Here is a 24,616-nt window from a genome sequence, read left to right as displayed (position 1 = left end):
AGCTCTATAGGCCGCCAACTTAGACCCACACACCCTGAAAACAGGTACGCTCTGTTTGTATTGGAGATGTCCACTTGTTCCCGGGCTGCTGAGAATAGGGGTCGGATTCAAATTACGTGTGGGCAATATTTCATATTAAATTATATACGAATACCGTCACCCCTGCAGAAATTGGGCCTGAGGGGTGAGATTTGGCCATACAATTTTATGTTAACTGAGATGGCCCATATTCCCCCCTGCCGAAAATCGACAGTGTGTCATTAAATATATATATACATGTATATATGGAAATAGCAGGACATAACGATACTACGGTATTTAGTGCCAGTCCCTGATTTTTTTTATCAAAACATTTGACAATGGTTGGAAAAATATGGAGTGCCTGAAAATTTCCTTCAAGTATTCTTTTTAAAATATTAAGTGAATATGGACTTATCCATATCAGAATGTAGACCCTATCTAAAGATTACTCTAGCAACAGCGAGACAGCAGCGACTGCTGTATGTATGAAACATCTAACACTACTACATTCAAACTATCCGATCATCTACGTTTGAACGCCGTTTAAACCTGAGGTTTTGTACATCAAGTTTACACCGGGTGCGCGTTTGGTGCAGCGTTCGGCGAGAACCCGAACATAGCGACGAAGCGTGTTTGAGGTTCACGCGCACTGAAAACTTGTGCTCGGGTGCAGAACTGTACCATGTTCGGGGAAGACTGGTTAAAACCATTTCCCTCCAAACAGTTTTGGTAATCCTTGAGAATGTTCCGAGAAGAGGACAACTCCTAATTTCCAGATGCTTGATACAGACATGTTGAGTATCATTTTTAACCAGGATTGTTATATTGTACTATGTATTTGGAAATGCACAAATAACAGCCAGAATGTTTTTTTAATCACTGTTTTATTTTTTTGACCAAAAAAAGAAAAAAAAAACAGATGAAATCGAAACATTTTTGTGCATTCCTCCCCGCCAGGGTCTTTCATCTTGCTGGAAGCAATCATAGGTGAACCAACGGCATCCCGTAATTCCTCACTATCTCTCCTTCTCTCTTGCATTTTTCTGTTTGCTGACGTACGACCACGTGGAAGCCACAAAGAAACATCAGCCGTGGCATGGCCGCGACAACGGAGGATGCACAAGTGGAGACAACACATACAGCCATTTCCACACGTGCAGAAGTACTGAATGGGGGGGAAGGAAAAGAAGTGACATTCGTTTTCATTTCCTCTGGTTTCCTTTTTCGGTTGGTGGCAGGCAACACTGCACTGCACTGCACATTGCATCCCGCTTCTGTTATTCAATATTAAACGTTATTTGCCAACGGATGATGACGATGATTATCGTTTTTTCCTGCTGTTCTGTAGCTGGTTTTCTCTTTTGAGCACAGCACACATACTGGTACACTGGTTGTATGCTTAAAGTTGTATTAGATGCTGTATTTTTTCACGGAATTGCTAAAAATTTCTAACTAAGATTATTGACTTGTTCGAAAACAAGCGAAAGAAACGTGATTTAATAATATTTTGGGCTACACAATTTTGTACTATTCGAACCATTTCATCACAAATAGTTAACGTACCCTGGTAGTGCACAGCAGTACTAGCCGTTCTTAATCACCACACCACACAACCACCCCACCGACATCCTCATCAATGTCCGGGGGTAGTTGCAAAAGTGTCGCCCATGCTCTCGAAGTGATGGCTTGTTTCGCCCTGGGATGAGCTTAAAATGGTTGGCTGCTGCTGCTGCCCACGACATAACAGGGTAAGTTGAAATTTGTCTAGATATTTTTAATCTTCTCCTTCGTTGGAATTCCCAACACTCTGGGGTGCTGGTGGCTTGCTGTCCTCAGGATAATCAATGCTCCCCTCTGAGGCTAGGTGAGACCACACCACTTGAGTCGGACGAGCTGTAAATAACAATTGTTTCTGGTGTTTGTGCATTGCAAAGTTTTCTCGAAACGATATCACATCTGGCCACCACCAGAGCTAGATTAATTTGTATGGTTAAACGATTTAAGCTTGTCTGATTCGGGAGTTGATACTTTGATCGCCCATTTTATACGTTTCGGATTTGTGATATTAGAGGGTAAAGAAAACGACACCGATTTTGAAATGAAATATTTTGCTATTTCTTCCTTTGGAATGTTTAACAGCCGTTAAGATCCGAAACGTTCTCACAAGGTTAACTCATCAACTTATCAGTAAATCACACACTCGCAAAATGTAATCAGAAACAAGAAAGGATGGTCATGAAAATTATGTACAACATTAGAAAAGTAAACATTAAGTTTAAAACTGCCGCGCGTTGTCTTTAATTGCTGTGTGTCCTATTTTTGGGTCATTCTCTACCAACTATTTTGATTGCTCATAGGATTTTTATGAAACTTTGTTCCAAGAGGAATCCTGATTACGATTCTTAGATCCAATGTTACATGACGCATCAATTATTTGTTTTAGAAAACATAGTTGTTGAAGTCGGTACTCATCTGACATTCAACAAGCAGAAAGAGGATAATAGGGTGACAAGAAAAATTGAAACTTTTGGAAAACTTTTGAGCTTTGGCTACTGTGCCAATTTTGAGCCAAACTGGTTGAGAAAAAAAATGTATGGGTAAAATTAAATAAAACAGAATTAATCATCAGTTAAAAAAATATATTTTTTTCGAATCAATTTTCTGAGTTAAAATATAATTGCTCTTTAAAAAAGCTTTTTTGCAATTCCGCTGTGAAACAGTCAACTTTTCCTGTTTTTCTGGAGAACGAAACGGCTTACTTTTCCTTACCAAAAATAACTGAATGGAAAACTAATACATTCAATAGCAGTGCTGAAAAGTTCTACTTTTCAGCAGTGAAATGGGTGCTAAAAATTTGAACTTTTGAACACTAGTATCGAAAAGTAACATTTTTCATCACGAGTATCGAAACGAAACATTTTTCAATATTTTTTGTTTTGAGCAGTGAATTGACTAAACACATGAATGTGTGACAGTGGCAGTGCGTGGCCGAATGGTTACGCTGTCCGCTTTGTAAGCGGATGATTCTGGGTTCGATTCCCATCTGCTGCAACCTTCCATCGGATGAGGAAGTAAAATGTCGGTCCTGGCCTTGGTTGTTAGGCCATTAAGTCATTCCAGGTGTAGGAGTTGTCTCCATGCCATAAGTACAAACAACACACCAAACCAAGCCTACTCCAGTGGACTCGCTGGCGGCGGTTGGACTCGCAATCCAAAGGTCGTCAGTTCAAACACTGGGGTGGAAGGTTCCTTGGAGTAAAAAGAGGGTTGGGTGCTCTCCCCATTCAAGCCTTCGGACTCCTAGGTTCGAGCAGAAACTTGCAATAGAGACCACAAAAGACCCGGGGGTCGTTAATGTGGATGGTTTGATGAATGTGTGACATAAAATTCCATTCAGGAAGCATTTTTCGGAATTGCAAAAAAATGTTGTGAGCAACCCGAGCAGACGGAAATAACTTGGGAATAACATTTTTTGATATTTGAAAATACTGATCCAATAACATTTTATGTTATTTATAACAAGATTTGTTATTAGTCGTTATGATTTTTTTTGTTATTGGATTGTTATTCTAATAACAGACTAATAACACTTTTAGCTATTCTTCGAACAAATCTTTGTTATTATTTTTTGTTATTTTAACAACTAATCCGATCATCCCAATATAAGTTGGAGGTATCCTTCCATAACAAAAAGTTTTATTGCAAAGTTGTATTGGCTTCCCTAGTAACATTTTAGGTTTTAAGTAGGCCATAAAAGCCTATTTAGGCCGTATAAGGGTTTTCAGAACCATGATAAAACCTGTAAGTTTAAAAATGTTACTAGGGTTACAATCAATATCAAACCAATAACAAATTTTGTTATGATAACTTAAGCTGTTATTCAACTCTTATGCAAAAATTGATTTTTCAAGAAGAATCCAAAACACTTTTTGTTATTTTAACGGTATTTGTTATTGAAATGGCATGAATTTAGTTATTACCATCTGTTCGGGAACTCGTTGCAAAGTTTGATTTTTTCAGCACAACTCGTACTGAACAAATCTTCTTTTTGCAACTTGTTGCATAAACTACTATTAAAGATACAAATCTTAATTTCTGTCGATTTTTTCACACTTTTAAAAATTATTCAAATATGAGCTGAGTGCTAAGTTAGCAGTTTTGCAAGATAAACCTTTAATTAAAAAATCAAATTTTAAAGACTTCAAAATAAGTTGTTCCGTGTATCAGATATTTGCAGATTTTTTTCAATTCTTTCAAACATTGAAATTTATAAATGTATGAAAATTGTTTTTTGTTTTTGTAATATGTTTGAGAGTTTTCTTTGTTTTGAAAATTTAATGTACAATAAATAGATCTTTAAGAATTGTTTTTAAAATCGTTTGTTAATGAAGAATTCAACTTTTATTAGGTTTGCTTCAAGTAGGTAGGATATTGTCCGTTTCTCTCAAAGGTACACGCCGCGCGGCATTTCAGAACGTACCGCAGACATTGTTGCCAGCGATTTGCTGCACTTTTGGTGCAATAGAAAACATACCTGGCAACAATGGCAGGCAATTCAAACTTTCAAAGAAGAAGGTCAACAAAAATAACACGCACTGTATGGCATTTGCCGAAAGTGCGGCGCGTCGTTTCGTGGCTGGTTTGCCGCCTGTCTTTTCGGAATTACGCGCAATACTTAAGAATTAAAAGAAAGATTCCAGTTCTACCAGATAAGCTAACATCATTCTATAGAACAAAGTTTCATAATACATCACAAAGCGTTCGAGACAACCTGTTTCCGAATTCTGTGTGATTCGATACAGAAAATGACCCCATTTACCTTACAGTCTAAAGTGGTTTCGCACAAAAACGGAACGAGCTGATTGTTTTTGTCCGTTCCTCTTCCGGCAATCCCCCTACAGTGTCGGTTTTGACCCCTCTTCTTCTCGCACCGGAGCCCCCTCCTCAACCTAGCCTCGCACTTAACCTTGCGGTGTCGTCACGTCGTGTTGTGTGCAAACAGTATGTCCATGCCTCTCAGCTTTCGGGTTCCTCCTCGTCGCTAGGTGGTGGAACCGTCTTTTTGCACTGGAAACATCCCCGGACACACTTTTTCAGCGACCGGATCTTATAGATGACTTGTTCCTGCGGGAAAAGGGATTAGAGATAAAGAAGAAGAAGAAGAAGATCAGAACCGACGTACGCAGATGGAGCCAAGCACTGCACTTTGCACAATGGAGTGACACTCTTGGCGTGTGATAAAATGGAATTACAAATGCAATCAGTCGGTCGCGGTTGCAGCAGACGGATTTTATGATCGACCCACTCGACTATGCGACGACGACAGTTTTGACGGAAAGTTTACTTTGTCCAAGAAGGAACTTTATAATTTGCATCTGTTTTCAGAAAAGTGTACAGTTGATTGCCATTTTCCTGTAAATATCCTTTAACATTGCAACGAGTAGGGGAAATATGCCCATTTTAAGCCTAATAAGCGGTCGTGTTTGAATGATGCTGGATAATCTGGATTGTTCCTTGAAATTCACTAAAACCAAGTACACCAACGAGTAGAGCAACTTTTTGTGAACATTTCTGTTTGTTTGCACTTTTACTAAAAGTTATGCTATTCCTTTTAGAAGCATTTAAAAAATATTTCAAAAATGCATTCTAATCAGTCGAGTGCATTGGGCCACGCCAATTTTTCTATTTTCAGCTTAGTTCTTTTTTTCTTTGGGTCTGCTTAGTGCTGCCAAAATTGGTGAAATTTTAAGCGAACACTCACGAAAAGTAGTATTTATAGCAAAAGTTTCCTGGCAGCACTTGCTCACCCGAACAGGCGCTGCACCAGTATGTTAGTGGTGTTGGTGGCCACCCTTTGTTCTTTATTTGCCTTCGCTCCTCGCTCGGGTTTCCTCAGCTTTCGATTGGAATGGGTATCCAAAACTCAAACGTCAGAAGACTTAGCGCGTTTGATTTTTTGTTGGTGCGTACCAACCCGGAATTACGTAGTAGGAAAATCCGCCGGCATCCGAACCGGTCCACGATTCACAAGTTAACCTATGTGGAATCGGAAAGGGCATAAAATTTCCGATCTTTTGATACCCAAACATCTAGGTTTTCTTTAAAACCTACGTTTTTAAATACCTAAGCAAAAACGTTGTTATGGTTTCGTTAAAGCAACCTGCCAAAAATGTATGGAATTTCGTAATTTTTGTTCTCGTGGATCAAACTTACTTTTTGCCCAGGTATTTAAAAACGTAGGTTTTAAAGAAAACGTAGATGTTTGGGTATCAAAAGATCGGAAATTTTATGCCCTTTCCGATTCCACATAGGTTGACTTGTGAATCGTGGACCGGTTCGGATGCCGGCGGATTTTCCTACTACGTAATTCCGGGTTGGTACGAAATTCCAACGAAAAATCTATTCTATCGATACAAATACCCCCAAAACGGTGTTATACCCACTCCAAAATGTTTATTTAGCAATTATATGGTAATATATTGACATTTAGTTGAATTAAAAGTTTGCAAAATTAAGTTTAGATAAGTTTTATATAGAATTTCCAGAGTTATATAAACTTTTATACTAAGTAGTTAGTAAACTTTATATTCAATCCAAATTATTTTTTTAATCAGTCAAGGATGCCTATTTGGAGTTGGGAGACTGGATTTATGGTGATTTGTCAACAAATAACATTATTTATGTTAATTTTTTGAAAGGTGTACATACTTTTTTTGCGCCTTTTTTATTTTCGTAATAGTATTTGTTATATAACTTTTTATAGAAATCATCTTTTCATGAGCTTTTTGTAGCAAAATGTTTGGCATGAGTTTTTGAACAAAACGTAGTACTAGGTTCCTGTCAAACTTTAAATTTTTTACATGTTTCATCACAAAATGTGCATAGTGCCCAAGGGGTGTAAATACTTTTTTTACATACTGTACATTTTTCGGGATTATTTTTCAAGTGAGTGACTAAGTAATGGTCATAAGAACATGTTGCCGGTAGTTGGAAGCAATTTTATATCTTAAGCGCTTTGAAATCGTTAGCGCAAGTGAAAAGATATTGATGGCGACTTTCGTTAAGCAGTTAACCTCTGATCTTGCGTGTGGATGTGTGTGCCACCAAAATGATGAGAAATGGTCTCGCATAATAGAAATTATGAACAAAAGTGCATTAAATTTGATCTTTTTGGCCAGTAACCCGAGCATGGGTAAATAACAAGGGAAATGCGTAATAATACCTTTCTCTGGTTTCAATACCAAATTTTGGTATTCCTGGACCCTTTAAATTTTTTCTTAAGGATTATGCAAGAGCAAAATGTGGTATCATACCAATTTAAGGTATTGTTTTGATATTGCAAAATTGCAGAATTTGTCAATGGTCGAACACCATATTTTGGTATTCTTTTGGTATTACAGTATTTTATCAAATTTCTCTGAAACTATGGGAAAATTTGACCAATTTTGACAAAATAATTAATTTTGCGCTAAAATTATGTCTCAAAACGAATGTCTTCATTGAAAACCGGAAATTTCAAACTTGATTTTAAACATTTTTGATATACCCGCTACAGAAATGACTTGAAATTGTGAAAAAATTTCTAAGTCAGGATGCCACATTTTGGTATTATTTTGCTATTGAAAGGTTTCATCAATTTTCTCTGAAGCTATGGGAAATTTTTTAAAAATTTTGACGAGATAATTAATTTTACGCTAAAATGACTTTGAATCCAAAAATGTTAAAGATGATTTAAAACATTTGTGTGATATACCCACTAATATTTTTTTTCAAAAACGTTGAAATTTATCTAAGTCGCGATAGCCAAATATTTTGAAAAAGAGTCAATCGACAGATTATAGAATTTTGGTGAATTCCAATTCAGTTTCATTTTAATAAATTTTTTTCAATCTTGTTATTTTTCTGAAGCTTCAAGAACTTCAAGCACAGGCCGTTCATCAATGACAAATGCATTCGGTGTGGTGAAGAATATCACTAAGAACAACATGGAATCATCAGGTGAGTAGATTTGGCTGTTGCATATGGATCATTTCCGTTTTTTTACTAACTGCAACTGTTGCACAAAAATGGTATGAAAATACCAAATTTTGATATTATTTGTGCAAATACCAGTGACCATAATGTGCCCTTGGTTGCCCAGTAATAGATGGTAAAATACCATGAAATCATACCAAAATCATGCATGTGGAAGACCACAGAAATACCAAAATATGATCTTCCAAGGGCGCGGGAATACCTAAAAATAAAACCAAGGTAATACCAAGTTTTGGTATTCAAGCAATGTTCAAAAATCCAGAAGACCTCAACTTGGTATTGAAATGGTTTTATTTTGAGGTATTATTTTACCCTTGGAATAGCATGGTTTGGTATTATTGTGCCCTTCCACATACAAGACTTTGGTATGATTTCATGGTATTTTACCATCTATTACTGGGCAACCAATGGCACATTTTGGTCCCTGTTATTTGCCCATGTAATACCAAAATTTGGTATTCCCGTGTTATTTACCCCTGCTCGGGAAGTGGCATAAATTTGCGTGCTTACTCGAGGTGGTGCTGTTGCTGGTAAGTTTATAGCCTGAAAAGTATTTTTGGAGCTTTAATCGAGCATCAAACTCTCCATATGACGAAGATAGGTGTTTGATTAGAAAGGGTATATTTCCCCTATCAAGAATACAATGAACACAATTTTATAAAACTATGCGCTCGGTTGGTGGAATCTCCGGAATCAAATAGCAATTTTTCAGCTACGGCAAGTTTTGAGCACATTTATCATTTTTGTGATTGATTCTAACGTAAGTATAAATTTCGATCTACCACTTTGTTTAGCTAATAAGCTTATCCTTTATACGAAAAAACTTTTCAGTTCATTTCAGTTTTACGACATTTTCATTTGATTAATGCTCAGATTTCTCATAATTTAAGTTTATTCTACTAACTATCTACCTCCCCATTGTCAATCTGACTGTCCAAGCTCCTTAATATATATCCATTGTCGTTATTTGACAGCACCAATCTTTGCAACGTTCCCAAACAGATATAAATATAGGATAATCTATAATATTTTATCTGTATACGAGCCGACATGGCCACACATATATTCATATCTCATCTGGTATTTTTCTTTCTTTATAGCTTCAATAAGCTTCATAAGAGTTTTTCGCCACAATATTGACGATAATGAAAATAAAATCGTTCTGAATGGCCAAAAGAGAGATTGTTTCCTCACTCACTCGGCCCCGATGATGTTTCCGCCTACCCCACCTCCCAAAGCCAATACGACTATCATCTAGATTGTTTACGAGCCGATCAAAAGATTTAGCTCTGTACATTGCACACATTTCGTGGCCGCACATTATACAGGTCCTTTGTTGGTACACCCCCCTCCCTCTGCACCACAATGGTGCTGTTTATTGTGGCACATGACTATTATTGGCCACCCACAATTATTTTAGTGTTTGGTTTATTATGCAAAATAGTTGTAAGCTGTGGGTTTTTGGTCATGCGTTGCGAGATGTTCTCAATTGTTTTTAGTTTTATGGTAAAGCTGAATTTTAAATTTGAGTCTGGTGCTAAATTTAATGCTGGGAGGCTGAAACTATTTTAGCTCACCGCGTTGCAAGAAAATGGTTTGGATTTTTTGACAAAGAACTTTGTCCTAACGGCTCTATTCTGGTGAGGTGTCAATCCAGAAAAACGAAAAATGTCGCGCGTTACGAAAATGTTGCATGCTTGGTACTGCGGAAGGGGTCTGCAACGAATGAAATGTGGCAACAATGGTGCAGCATTCTCGCGTGACAGTTCCAAGAAAGCAGGAGACGAGGCAAAATTTGCACCATGTTGCCACATTTCATTCGTTGCAGACCCCTTCCGCAGTACCAAGCATGCAACATTTTCGTAACGCGCGACATTTTTCGTTTTTCTGGATTTCAATTTTAGTTTTATTCGAAAATCCGTCAGAGACGGATCGACGGTGGTAATTTTATTGCTCACACACACATGCACACATTGAAAGACACAGGTTGTGCACCAACTTGGGAGGAATTCTGTTTTAACGAAGATTGTTAGATCGGTCACTCGAAAACCAGAATGATTTAAGGCAATTGGGTTGGGACCAAACTGGTAGGATATTGGCCACACGCGGAGTGGCCATGGCCCTGAGGGAAGGTTCTACCGGGGGGACGTTTATCGAGCCATTCGACTTGGGGCAATATGGGCAATTTATATTTCACAGGGGTGCCATTGAATGCAAATATTTAATTAGAATTAATTACTCAGGATTAAATAAATTGGCAAAGAATTAAAAAATATAAATAAAAATAGCATGATTTTTTGAGTTTTGTACAAAGTTCTTTGTCATATTGGTCATGTAGAACATAACCACCTGCACCTTTTTTTATATAATCCTCAACATATCCGAAACTGGTGAAAAAAAAAAGAATTCAGATTTGGGTAAAAAGATCGAGCGTTCTAAGAGGTATAAAAATGTAATTTAAGGATCACCCTAACTGGCTACAATTACCCTAACAGCCATATACAAATATACGGGTCTAATTATGTTGGGCAAGAATTTTCAAGGGCGAACTATTTTCCAACATAACATATTTTAAAAACTGCAAAAAAACTAAAAAAAATCGAAAATTTAAGTCCGAAAAAAACTTTAAGGGTGCACAGTAGGGTGCCCAGAAAATGGGACTTTTTCTCAAAACCTCGCTCCACAAGCTGAATATTGTTCCTTGAGCTATTTAAGGACTTTGCGTGAAATTTGAGCAAATTTGGTCAAAATTTACCCATTGATACTCGAAGGTGAAGTTTGTATGGGAAAAATCGACAAAAATTTATGGAAGACCCAATTTTCTTACGGTTTGATCGGCAGGGTGCGCTGATCCTGATTTTCCCAAAAGTGAGATTCTCATTGACAATTTCCGTAATTCAAGCGGAGGAATACAGTATGTTATACAAGTATTAACACCCCTTGGGTACTTTGTACATTTTGTGATGGAACATGTAAACAATTTACAGTTTGATAGAAACCTTGTACTACGTTTTGTTCAGAATTTCATGCCGAACATTTTGCTACAAATAGCTCATGAAAAGATGATTTCTATAAAAAGTTTTATAACAAACAAGCCTTACCCGACAATCTTCGTTCTGCCTTTTTTTCGTTTGATGACGTTTTTTGATTTTTGGCTTATTCAGCCTCCTGTGATCAAAATATGATTTTACGTAACTTTCGTCATACAATTTGCCGATGCACCGGAATCGGTTCCAGAGTGGCCAAAGTGTCAATCAGTTTGCGTAAGAACCTTCCTTGGGCTTATACGAACCCAACGCAACAAAAAGCTCCTCGATCCGACGCTCCGTATCGAACTGATTCGCGTTCGAACAAAACCGTCGAAATTTTATATATATATATATATATATTAGGGTGGGTACGGATTTTGAAAAGTTCTCGGATCAAGTTCTGGTGTGGTTTCCCTTGTAGGGCATACATATAGGGACTCTCACGCCAAATTTCAGCTCATTTGGTTGAAAACTGGCTTGTCTCAAGCGGGTTCAAGTTTACATGGAAATTACTATGGGAAATTTTGAATGTTCGTTCATTCGCTCCTACAGGCCTGGGGAAAACATGTAGAAACTTCTAGGATGGCCAGAAATGAGCGGAATCGTCTGGAGAACAACTTTCCCTAAGAGACCAGGTCGATTCGTTCAACCCCCATCGAGCTCAACGGCAATACATCCGGGGTTTTCGGAACCAACCGTTTTCCCCAGAAAAGCATCAAATTTTCCTTAGCATGCTATGAATGCTTGATGAACACCGTGACGCCACATGTCAAACAGCTACCACGTGGACTAGCATCGCCTATAAAAAAATACTTTTTATTACTTTTTGAACTATAGAATTATCATTTATGGTGATCCTGATACTATTTAGCTGTACTCTAAACCTCAACATAAGAAAAAAAAAAATGTTATGGTGAAAATTTCACAATCACGTGGTAGCTGTTGACATGTGGCGTCGCGGTGTTCATCAAGCATTCATAGCATGCTAAGGAAAATTTGATGCTTTTCTGGGGAAAACGGTTGGTTCCGAAAACCCCGGATGTATTGCCGTTGAGCTCGATGGGGATTGGACGAATCGACCTGGTCTCTGGCCCTACAAGGGGAACCACACCAGAACTTGATCTGAGAACTTTTCAAAATCCGTACCCACCCTAATATATATAGATACTTTCACAAAAATAAAAAGGAGCAAAAAAAGTGTGTACACCTATCGAAAAATTAATACAAATACAGTTATTTGTTGACAATTCACCATCAATCCAGTGTCCCAACTCCAAATAGGCATCCTTGACTGATTATTAAAAAAATAATTTGGATTGAATATAAAGTTTACTAACTGCATGGTATAAAAGTTTATACAACTCTGTAAATTCTATATAAAACTTACCTAAACTGAATTTTTCAAACTTGTAATTTATCTAAATGTCTTTATGAGTAATTCTCTACCAATTCACACGAAATCGGGAAAAGTTGCCCCGACCCCTCTTCGGTTTGCGTGAAACTTTTTCCTAAGGGGTAACTTTTTCCCTGCTCACGAGTCCGAGGTCCGTTTTTTGAAATCTCGTGACGGCGGGGCGGTGCGACCCCTTCCATTTTTGAACATGCGAAAAAAGAGGTGTTTTTCAATAATTTTCAGCCTGCAACGGTGATGAGATAGAAATTTGGTGTCAAAGCGACTTTCATGTAAAATTAGACGCCCGATTTGATGGCGTACCCAGAATTTCGAAAAAAAGTATTTTTCATCGAAAAAAACACTAAAAAAGTTTTTAAAACTCTCCCATTTTCCGTTACTCGACTTGAAAAAAATGGAACGTGTCATTTTATGGGAAATTTAATGTACTTTTTGAATCTACATTGACCCAGAAGGGTCATTTTTTCATCGAGAACAAAAATTTTCATTTTAAAATTTCGTGTTTTTCTAACTTTGCAGGGTTATTTTTTAGAGTGTAACAATGTTCTACAAAGTTGTAGAGCACATAAGGGGTTAGCTTATAAACATCACGAGTTATCGCGATTTTACGAAAAAATGTTTTGAAAATGTTGGTCGACGAAATAAACAGAAACGCAAAAAGTAACTTTTAATAGCGGGAAACGGCAAAAGTGATGAGAATTTGTCGATTTCCCGGGAAATTGGTTGAAAATTTCCCGTTTCCCGGGAATGATAGGAGCACGATGATAGGAGCACAATTTCTCGTTGTCTTTATTTTGATTGTCGAGCTTAAGTATGACCCCTAACTTACGCTACATTGTTTTAGAATTTTTAAATCCAAGATGGTGGCCAAAATTGGCGGTTATCCGAAGTCCCTTAAAAAACTTCGGACAGTCGAACGTTGGAGAATCGAAGCTTCGGATAATCGAGGTTTTGGACCATCGAATTATGACTTTGTTTTAAATTAATTTGTAGACAGTACATTAAGGGATGAATCATAAATTATAAAGATAGTTCCCGTAGCTTAGAAGATACAAACAAATATAATGTAATTTTCAATTGAATTTCTATCTGGAAATAAAGATTTAAATTTTGAAATATTTTGTTCGATATTTTCCGAAAATTGGATCCTAAATCCCCATGTCAATTATTGTGTTAACTGTGTAAAATAATATACTTAAAAAGCATAACCCAATAAAAAAAATGCGTTACGTAATAAAAGAACGTTCCCTTACTATATGTCACGATATTAACTTTTGCGCCAATCACTAGTTTTTTTCGTTATTTTATGATTTTTCTATAATAAACTTAGAATACTGGTAAAGGACCATCCATAAACCACGTTTTTTTAAATCCACCCCCCTCTTCCTGGTGGACGGGTGGAAGGGTCCACGTGGTTTATGAATTTTGACTTATTCGGAATCCTCAGGAAATTTCATCCCAGTTTAGGTTATTAGAGTTTTATATTAGATTACAAATAATGCCATGTTGAATGAATTACCGTAAAGCGGGGTGACTTTGATAGCCGGGGTGACTTTGATAGGTTTGCGATTTTTCCGCAAAATGAAGAGTACAATTAAAATACGTAAGGAATTTGTAAGGAATGGTTTAAAAACATACTGACCGTGGTAGAGAAGTGTTCAAAGTATCTCAAGAAGAACTTTTCATAAAATTTTAACAAGTTTAAATAGTTAGTTAACTATAGTTAAGAAAATGTTGATGAAAGTCATTATTTTAAACTTCTCAAAGTATCATGATTTTCTCAATAAACATGATTTTTAATCGGAAAACGGAATGCATTTTCGGATTCTTTGGACAATTTTCCACTAGGAGAAGGTTAAATAAATTTGTAAATAATAAATAATATGTGTTTTTGAAACACCATTTAAAAAAAATCTCCTAATTTATAAGCAATTTCAGTTAAATAAATTTCATCTAAAATGTGAAAACTTGTGATTCGTGCTTCAAATTCTGTAAAAAATGCAAAATAAATCGATAATTTTATAAACAAAACCAGTTTTAACAAATTTAGGCGAAATGTCGAGTTTTTAACAATTTTACCTTAAATTTATATGTATTTTGCTTAAAAGCTTATACACTAAGTTAACTAAATATAAACATTGTTTTTTTTCTTGAAAACTATATCAGCTACTTTAGTGATGGTACATTTACGGTACAAATAAAGTTTGAACATCTTAAATATGATTTTAACAAGAAAATATGACTATCAAAGTCACCCCGGAATTAAAACTATGATTTTTTTAACGTAACTATTTTTTTAAACAGTATTGAAAAAACTTTTATTCCGAAATAGTGCATGGACTTTGTGTAGTCTACCCCAGTACATGTTTTAAAAATAACAATCTTGAGAAAAACCTTACCTGTTGGAAAATATGCTAAAAACAAATTGAAATCCTATCAAAGTCACCCCGGTTTACGGTACATTACTTATTATTATTTTTTTTTGAAAAACGGGGGACCCCTACGTAATACACTTTTTGAGGTACAGATTTTTCATAATTTACTTTGGTTTCATTAAATTATTTATAAATCTATTTCAATATAAAATTTCACAAAAAGGCAATGTCCATGTCCATGGTCTAAAGAGTTTCATTCATAACCTACAACTTTGCCGAAGACACCAAATTGATAAGAAAATTCCTTGTCGTGATACTGTTTTTCTATAACCAGCCATCAAATTAGTATAGAGACTTGTATAAAAAAAATCTAATGATGCAAAATATGATGTAAGGAAATTTAACGATTTGATATTAATCGTCGATTGAGGTAGACGCTGAAATGAATATCGGAAGCATTATTTTGTTTGAATGTATTAAACACACGAACAGGCTGAAAAGCTCGTTCATAAAGTAATTAAAACATGTAACAAATGTGATTCGCTAAATTTTGCACCTGAATATGGTTTCCCACCACCATCAACCAACCTTACACCATAATTGATAGATCGGTTGAAAATTCACCGCTGAGTGTGATGGCCTTTTAACTCGGGAAAACTAATGTGCAATTTCACCCGGTCATGGCTTTGAGCTATTTTTCTTTTGCTTCCCCCAACGTTCTGGTCCAGCTGACTTTTTCCGTTTTTGTTCCTCCCAGCAGCAGCGCTGTTATTTGCATCCGTTAGCGTCAGTTGCTACGGCTGCCCCCATACGATCGACAGATTTCAATTGAAGCCATATATTACACAAAACACAAATCCAAAGTCGGGGGAGGGGGTTTGAAGTTGGGAATCCGTTTGCATTTATTGCACTTGGGAAACTGCACAAGCTGATGATAATGGCTTCGTTATCGATGGTGGTTTTAAAAATAACTTTTCTGCTAAACTTTGTTTTAGCAAGCCATACAGGAAATGGGTTCAAAGTTTTTAAAGATCATTGAATTAACTTGTACTTTAGTTCATCATGCCTTCACCAGAAGAGACATTTTACGCCAGTAAACTTTACACTTTCCCGATAATACTTTATCGAAGCTCAATTTTGCACGAGATGATGATGACGCAAAAGCTTTTGAAAGGCTGAAAATACAAAAAAAAAATATAGTTTTTACATCCAAACTCACCTGCATCAGGTTGAAGCACATGGCAATCAGGGCCATGCCGAGGAGCAGATAAATGGCGCAAAGGATGAAACTGATTTCCATCTTTGTGTCACCTTTCGTTTGCAGCTGTTGGGCGATGGTGACGTGTGGGTGGATGGGTGGTAACGCACGGTTATCGTTGGAAAAATCCGGAAGGAATATGAAACGAAAAAAAAGAGAAGAGAATGAATGGAATACAATAAAGTTGGAACGCTTTCATTGGGAGGATAATGGCGCTATGGAATGTAGCACATGTGTGGGGGATGACGACGACGTTGCGTGTTTGCGAAAGGAGCTTCTCTGGACAGCACGGAAGGGTCTTCTACCTATTGGATGCTGACACTATTGTTGATTTTTTGTTTTTTTTAGCGAAAACATTTCTTGTGAAGTGAGATCCTGTATCGTGTTTTTAAGTTATATCAGAAATATTAAATATAAATAAGTTTGTATAACAAAGTTGTAAACTTAATCCAGAGCAATAATTATGCGGTGAAACTTGTTTGCTCGTTTTGCCACTCTATGTTTCCCAGATTTACAGCTAGCTTCAAAGCAAACAACCATTTCAGCAACCAACCGATAGAACGGTTTCGGAGAATTCCATAGCAATTGATGCCCGAGGACAGAGTAGCTCACATAATTACTATACGATTTTTCAATGTTCCAACCACATTATAATCGCAAATTGTTCCCATAAGGTAACGTTCGCAAATCGTTGTTGTTGTGCTTTGTTACCGCAAGTGCATTTTGGTCTGAACTGTTCTGGATCATATTGCCATTTGATTAACATTTTGTTCCATAAAACAGATTTGCCACACGTCAGTTCCACTAACTATTTACGCTTGAACCTTTCTGGTTTTGGCGAGCAGTCTTGTCGAAAAAGAAAAACAGATTTTCTCTACTTCACCGACGTTTCGGCCTTTATTTTGAGGCCTTCTTCAGGGGGTTTACTAAAAATGTCAAGCTTTTACAATTTTTGTGTGTTTGGTTGTGTTTTGTGTACTTACTAGTTGTCTGTTTCTTGTCAAAAATGTTTTAGTCCTATTGTTAAACTGTCCTTTACGTTTGCTGCACATCACTGTTTAAAGAATTAATTTAATATTGTTTTTGTTCTTTTGATTTGGTTTTGTGTTTGTGTAGGACATGTAGGACATTCCAGCGTATGTGCTGTTCAGGCCATCGGTGTCGGTCCTCTTGTTGACTGTGTCAGCTGTGTTGTGGATCCAGATCATCTCCAAGAGAGGGAGAGATGATCTCTTGAAGGACTGGTCCAGTATCTTGGCTTGTGTTGTATCGAACCGGTGGCCGGTATCGATACAATGGGACACAAGCGCGGGTTTTTCCTTGTGAGCCTGAACCTCTACGTCGGTGTACGTGTGGCCGGACTGGATCAGCTGATCCAGTTTGTTTACATCGCTGCGATGGCCAGACAGCCTGTTTTTGAGCAGGTTGCTGGTCATGCCGATGTATCTACACTCACACTGGTCACATTTGATGCAATAGATCACGTTGTGTTGGTTCAGCATCGGGATCGGGTCCTTGATCCGTGTGTAGAGGTTGTTGACAGTGTGAGTGGATCTGGATGCTACTACGATGTTCGGGTAGTCTTGTTGTAGTAGTTTGGTAATGCGGGGTGTAAGTGTTGGGATGTAAGGAATGGATCTGTATGTTTTGGGTTCTTCGGAATTAGGGTGATTGGGTCTATTTTGGGGATTAGGATTGTTTTTGTGGTTGAGGCATCTATTGATTAATGAGCGGGGATAGTCGTTTAGGGAAAGGTATTTGTGAACTATTTGTCTTTTTTCTTTATCTGTTTTGTTGGTGGTGAGATTGTAAACACGGTTGATAAAATTGGTTGCAATATTGATTTTTTTGGGGAAGAGGATGAATGGATAGGAAGTTGAGGAGGCGGCCTGGTAGTGGTACACGAAAGAGATTGCACCAGGCCGCCTAACTTATTGAAAATTTGGGCTTTCTGTAACATGGATTTAGCCCGCACTTTTCTCTCGCATTTTTGACAACAAGAATTTGAAATACTTGGCAACCAGTTGTTGTTTATGTACATTTCCAGTCGCATTTTCCACTAAACTGGTCTTCCGCACTTCAAAATTTCGATTGATAGCTGAAAACAAGTCCTGTCATAAATCCAATCCTTGTGAAGCGGTTTTAAAAATATTGAAATAACAAGGATTTTCCAATTTTTTTGTTACTTTTGGCCATTTCTATATGTGAGACATGATTTTCCAGCCTTGAACATATTTTAACTGGATAGCTCGTCAAATTTCCCTTAAGTTTGCCTAAGATAATGTGTTTTTAACTGTCCACATTGATATCGGAAAGTTGTTGTTTATTATATTAATGTGACTTTAACCTAAATTTCGGAAAGGGTCGAGTAATAAAGTTCTGTTTTGGGCTGATTTTTTTGTTTGAATTTTTCGATTATTCAAGCTCAAGCGCTCTTTTCGAAGCATCAACAAATAACTTGTGTGTGGCAAGATAGCGCAATCCAGACAAAAATGTAAACGCAACGTTCAATATCAATTTAAGTGGTAACAATACATAGCTGCACCCCGTTCTAATTGATAGCAATCGTTGGCAGTTCCCAATAACTCTGTGGTTGGATATGATTAGTTGGTAGTTTTCTAATTGTGGTTTGCATATTAGAAGTAGCGGTTGTATTGTGTTAAAATGTATGCTTTAATAAGCTGACCAATCAAACCGTTATTGCTTTTATATTTACATTGGTATAAAAAAACTTCATTCTACCGATGCTAACACTCATTAAAAGTAAAATTATTGAAAAAATCTGATGACAATCTTTTTTTTGTAATGGTTCTTTGCAGTAACGAGCGCAGACATTTTTCATTTCCTTTTGGGGTACTTAACAAATTCCCAAAGTTTGGGAATGATTAGTTTAGTTCTCACATTGCGCAAGCGATTAAATTTTCAATGGTATTGGTTTTAGACTGGTTCGTCGTTATATGGCAAAATTAAAAAAAAATGATCAAATCAAACCAAAACAAAGTATTTTTGATGCCTTTTGGGCCTCAAAACAACCCCCTAAAATTTGGGAGCGATTGGATGCGTCCACACTTTGCGCATTGCATTTCGATTTTGTATGCGTATGGAAAACCCTCTTTTTACATTTTGATTTTTATCTTTTTTTATTTTCCCATATTTTTTTCAACCATCACAATAGCGTTAAAATTGAGAAAATTTCCCCAAGTAAGTATTGTGCTTTCTTGTTCCTGTCAAAAGATACAGAGTCCTCAAAGCTGATCTAAAACGTGATTTTAACTCTTATATCACGTTTTAGTTACCTTTTTAATAAAATAAAATTAAAAACATTTTATATTATTATAACACTGCTGCAGCAGACCTTTTTCAAATGTTCGACTTGAATTTAAAGATTAGAAAAAATCTGCATTTTTTTTATTTTTCTTTTGGGCCAAGCAAAATTATTTTTTGTGTCTTCCCCATAAAAATTTTCCACCAGCTTAATGTTGTTTTTTTGAGCTATTTTAGAACTATAGATCAATTATGTGCAAAATCGCTCAACGTTTAAAATATGTAAGAAATATCAGGAAACGTACCCAATTTTCTTGTAGGTTTGGATACGCATTTTCCACCCAAATAAAACGAAAAGTGGAATTCAGGCTCGACTACCAATGGGTTAGTCTTAATCAATTTCGCTCAAAATTGGCACCGATGCATAAAATAAATCTAAAAACGATAGAAGATTTTTCTGTGAGAAACTGTTTACTTTTATTCCCGTAGTCATAAACGCTTAAACTTTCCCCAAGTAAGCTTTCTTGTTCCTGTCAAAAGATACAGCGTCCTCAAAGCTGATCTAAAACGTGTTTTTAACTCTTATATCACGTTTTAGTTACCTTTTTGAATTTGATTATTTTTACAAACTAATCACACTGCTCAATATTTTGAATGTCAACGTCAAGCCTTGACTATTTTCATCAATTTCTGCTCCCCGAAGCTCATCCAGAAAATAATATAATAAACTCTGTTATCTTTATTCATTTGGAGAGGAAGGGAAATTCTCGTCTGTTTGGCACGTTAAGCATTCGCTCCTATTTAAACAACTTATTTTGCTAAACGGTTGATAGAAACTTGCTTGCTCACTTCCTATTGAGCTATTTATCTTTCGATTTCAGATGAAAATCTTTATATTAGCTGTAATTGAACATCAAAATGCTGATATGCCAACATTAGAGGCACGATGGAATTAGATGGTGTTCTCCTATCTAGATAGGAAGCATAGTACAAAAGAGCACACCGCCCTCGATTTGTTAACAACGAAATAAGATCTTATTTCATTAACTAGCAGAAAAACCACGAAATTGTACATGTTCGGAAATTGCTGGTGAAACTGGTGAAAGTTTTAATTAAATTTCTTGGGAATACATTTAAATTAATATCGAAAATACCTATCAACAGTTTCCTGAAAAACCATGTTGTGGCCTGCTGATATTATGATTTACTAATTCCCGGACATAATCTATCCCAGCCGCAAATCACTACTCAATAAATTCATCATGCACCGCCCATTTCCTGGAAAAAAACAAAAAGCTACTGAAAACTCTCATTCCCTTGTGGACCACCAATCAGTGAGGTACTCCTGGATTTTAGCTCCTGAAAAGTGCTTAAAAAGTGCAAAAATGCCTCACGGCAAGAAAAAGAGGCGGTCCTCACCAGCAGGATCGGCAGATTTGAAGAAGCTAAAGAATGCCGAACCCGAGCATGGGTAAATAACAAGGGAAATGCGTAATAATACCTTTCTCTGGTATCAATACCAAATTTTGGTATTCCTGGACCCTTAAAAATTTGTCTTAAGGATTATGCAAGAGCAAAATGTGGTATCATACCAATTTAAGGTATTGTTTTGATATTGCAAAATTGCAGAATTTTTCAATGGTCGAACACCACATTTTGGTATTAAAGTGTTTTACCAAATTCCTCTGAAACTATGGGAAAATTTTGACCAATTTTGACAAAATAATTAATTTTGCGCTAAAATGATGTCTCAAAGCGAATGCTTTCATTGAAAACCGGAAATTTCAAACTTGATTTTAAACATTTTTGATATACCCCCTACAGAAATGACTTAAAATTGTGGAAAATTTTCTAAGTCAGGATGGCACATTTTGGTATTTTTTTTGAATTAAATATACTTTATTGAATCTTTCTTATAATAATTACATTTGGTTTACATAATAAGTGGTCAGCTGTGGCTCTTCAGCTTTAGTTTGCTTTTCGTGATTTAAACACTGTTCATTTTTATAACTTTAAAAGTATATGATTTATCATTTTTGTAACACTAGGTACAATGAGGAAAAAAAAAAAATGTTAAGAAAACATAACCTAACCTAAAACTAACTTAATCTTACCATAAACTAAACCAATCCTTGAATCAAGGGGTATTCAGATATAGCACATTTTTCCCTGAATTTCAAACATTTTTCTTGAATCTTCTGATCCAACATTTTAACTTCTGCTAATTCATGAACCTCACTTGATCTTGTCCAGCCAGGAACATTCAAAACCATTTTGAGTACCTTGTTTTGGACACGCTGGAGCTTCAATTTATGAGTTCTAGCGCAACACTCCCAAACAGGTACTGCATACTCAATAACAGGGTAAATTATTTGTTTGTAAACTGCTAACTTATTTTTCAAAGATAGCTTTGATTTTCTGTTAATTAAAGGATACAAACACCTGATGAGAATGCTGCACTTGTTCAATATTTTATCTACATGCTGCCGAAACAAAAGTTTCGAGTCAAGTATGAGACCTAAATAGACAACTTCCTTTGACCAGGGTATCGAAACATCATTCATTTTTATCAAAACATCATCCTTTGGGACAAATCTGGCCGATTTGGAAAGTGGAAAAATGATGGTTTGAGTTTTGGCTGCATTTATGCGAATTTTCCAGTCGCCAAAGTATTCGGAAAGAACGTCAAGACCCTTCTGAAGACGGCCAACTAAATATCTGGTTATTTTACCCTTATAAATAACGGCAGTGTCATCAGCAAAAAGTGACAACACACCATTACCAGGAAGAGTAGGAAAATCAGATGTAAAAATATTGTACAGAAGTGGGCCAAGAATACTTCCTTGGGGAACCCCAGCATCAATGTTGAATAATCCAGAAGCAATCCCATTCAGAAAAACCTTGAACGATCTCTCCGAAAGATAGTGCTGGATAATTTTGATAAGATACATTGGAAAACCGTATAAATATAGTTTATGTATCAAACCATCATGCCAAACATTGTCAAAAGCCTTCTCAACATCCAACAAAGCCATAGCAGTTGATTTAGACTCAAGCTTGTTCTGCTTGATGATTTTAGTTACTCTCGTAAGCTGATGAGCAGTATTATGTCCCTTTCGGAAGCCAAACTGCTCGTTCAAAATTATATTATTATCGTTGGTAAAATCCAAAAGCCTTGAATAGATTACCTTCTCAAAGAGTTTGGACAGACTACTCAAAAGACTAATGGGGCGATAACTTGTTGGCGATGTTGGATCTTTTTGAGGCTTCAAAATTGGTATGACTTTGCCCAGCTTCCAATTGGTGGGGAAGTAACCAAGTTGCAAACATTTATTGAAAATATTGGCTAGATGTTGAAAGAACTGATCACTCTGTTTTTTCAACACCAGATTAAAAATGTTATCAAAGCCTGGAGCTTTCATATTTTTCATTTGTTTAACTGCAACTTTGACTTCCTCACCAGAAACATGGGAATCTGCAGGAAATTCAAAGGTAGAGTCATTGATTGTTGAAATACTATTGGCAACTGATGTTTCTTTACGGCTGGTCATGGAAGCGCCAAGATTATGTGAACTAACAAAATGAAGCCCAAGTGCATTTGCCTTTTCCTCGGATGTAATCAAACGAGAATCCTCAACAATAAGAGGAGGAATAGGCTTTGGTTTGTTTTTAAGAACTTTTGAAAGTTTCCAAAATGGTTTTGAATAATTCCCAAGCTGGCTTACATGTTTTGAAAATTCTTGATTTCTGATATTGTCAAGTCGGTCTTGTATTATTTTGTTCAAATTGTTCACTGAAATCTTTTTGTCATAGTCCCCAGTCCGTTGATATTGTCTCCTATAAACATTCCTAAGTCTAATCAAGTGTTTAGTATCTACGTCAATATCAGTTACCTTAAAATTAACAGGAACCTCCCGAACGTTGGCAGCCTCTGCTTGGTTGATAGCCTGCTGGATCACCTCCAGCGAACGATCAATATCAGCAGAAGTTTCCGGGTGTTGATCATAGTCGATGTTGCTGTCGACCACTTGCTGAAACTGCTGCCAGTCAACGTTGTGGTAATCTTTCCGGGTTGGTTGCCGCTGCGGAGTAACGGAAGCTCCAACCTCCACAACCACCGGATAGTGATCAGAACTCAACTCTTCAAACACCTCAGGATGAGCCACGTTCTCAGCCATATTGGTAATGAAGAAGTCGATGATTGAGTGATTACCAGACCGAGCCACCCTCGTTGGACGATCCGGACTCACAACGTTGTAGTATCCGTTTTGCAGATCGTTGTGCAGAATCACTCCGTTCCGATTCCTCCTGCTGTTGCCCCAAACTTCATGCTTCGCGTTGAGGTCACCAGCGATGATGTACTTTGCGCTCCGCCGTGTCAGCTTCTGGATATCGCTCTTCAGTTTTGCTGCTGAACCATCTCTGGAATTCACCTGACGTGGGCAGTATGCAGCAATGAAGAGTACTGGGCCAACCGAAGTGGAAATTTCCACTCCAACGGCCTCGATGATGTCCAGCTTAAAGTGTGGCAGCCGGCGTGGCTTGAGATCACGATGAACAGCGACAAGCACACCTCCTCCTCCAGAGGTGGTCCTATCGAGCTGCGTCGCGATCTTGTAGTTTTGCAGATAAACTTTTTCACCGGGCTTCAGATGAGTTTCCGTGATGGCGGCTACGTCGATCTCCTTCTCGCGAAGAAAATCCACCAGCTCTAAATTCTTCCTCCTAATGGAGCAAGCGTTCCAATTCAGCAGCTTGAGGGACCTACGATCCATACTGGATGACGAACGAGGTCAGCACTTCAATCTGCTGGGTCTTGGTTTTGCATCCACGCAGTGCAGCGGACATCTGTTTGAAAATATTGAGGAGTTCGGTTGAGGTGTAAAGATCATTACCATTTTCCTCAACTGCTGGTTCTTGGGTTGGTCTTGGCTCCTGGCTGAAGCCCGGTGGTGGCGGTCTCGGCTCCTGGCTGGAACCCGGCCGTGGATGATTCATCTCAGCTCTCTTCCTGGGATCCAACGGCAACGGTGCCAAGTTTGGGACCTGGCGTCGCGGTTGAAGAGGTGGAAAATTTTCCTCCACCAGGGCTGGAGGAGTTCTACGACGCTGAGGCTGATTCTTCGTCGATGCTTGCTGCCGAATTTTCACGAACTCAGCTCTCTTGGGGCACTTTCGGTCGGTTGACGAGTGCTCACCGTTGCAGTTGAGGCACTTCACCAGC

The 24,616-nt window shown here is 37.3% G+C and overlaps 1 protein-coding gene across 2 annotated transcripts in view; it reads right to left on the bottom strand.

Moving 5' to 3' along the window:
• Positions 1 to 2,112: 2,112 nt before the first annotated feature.
• Positions 2,113 to 24,616, bottom strand: part of LOC120419581 (potassium channel subfamily K member 18) — a 102,128-nt gene continuing 79,624 nt past the window's right edge. For both annotated transcript variants that reach the window (XM_052707462.1, XM_039582309.2), the window contains exons 9-10: positions 16,090 to 16,194; positions 2,113 to 5,145 (exon numbers count right to left, since the gene is read on the bottom strand). In XM_052707462.1, the coding sequence (XP_052563422.1) occupies positions 5,038 to 5,145; positions 16,090 to 16,194 (213 nt within the window). In that variant the 3' untranslated portion in view covers positions 2,113 to 5,037. The remainder of the gene's footprint in view (positions 5,146 to 16,089; positions 16,195 to 24,616) is intronic.

This window comes from Culex pipiens, chromosome 2, assembly GCF_016801865.2.
Source record: "Culex pipiens pallens isolate TS chromosome 2, TS_CPP_V2, whole genome shotgun sequence".
NCBI classification, from domain to species: domain Eukaryota; kingdom Metazoa; phylum Arthropoda; class Insecta; order Diptera; family Culicidae; genus Culex; species Culex pipiens.
This window is presented reverse-complemented; position numbering and strand designations above follow the sequence as displayed.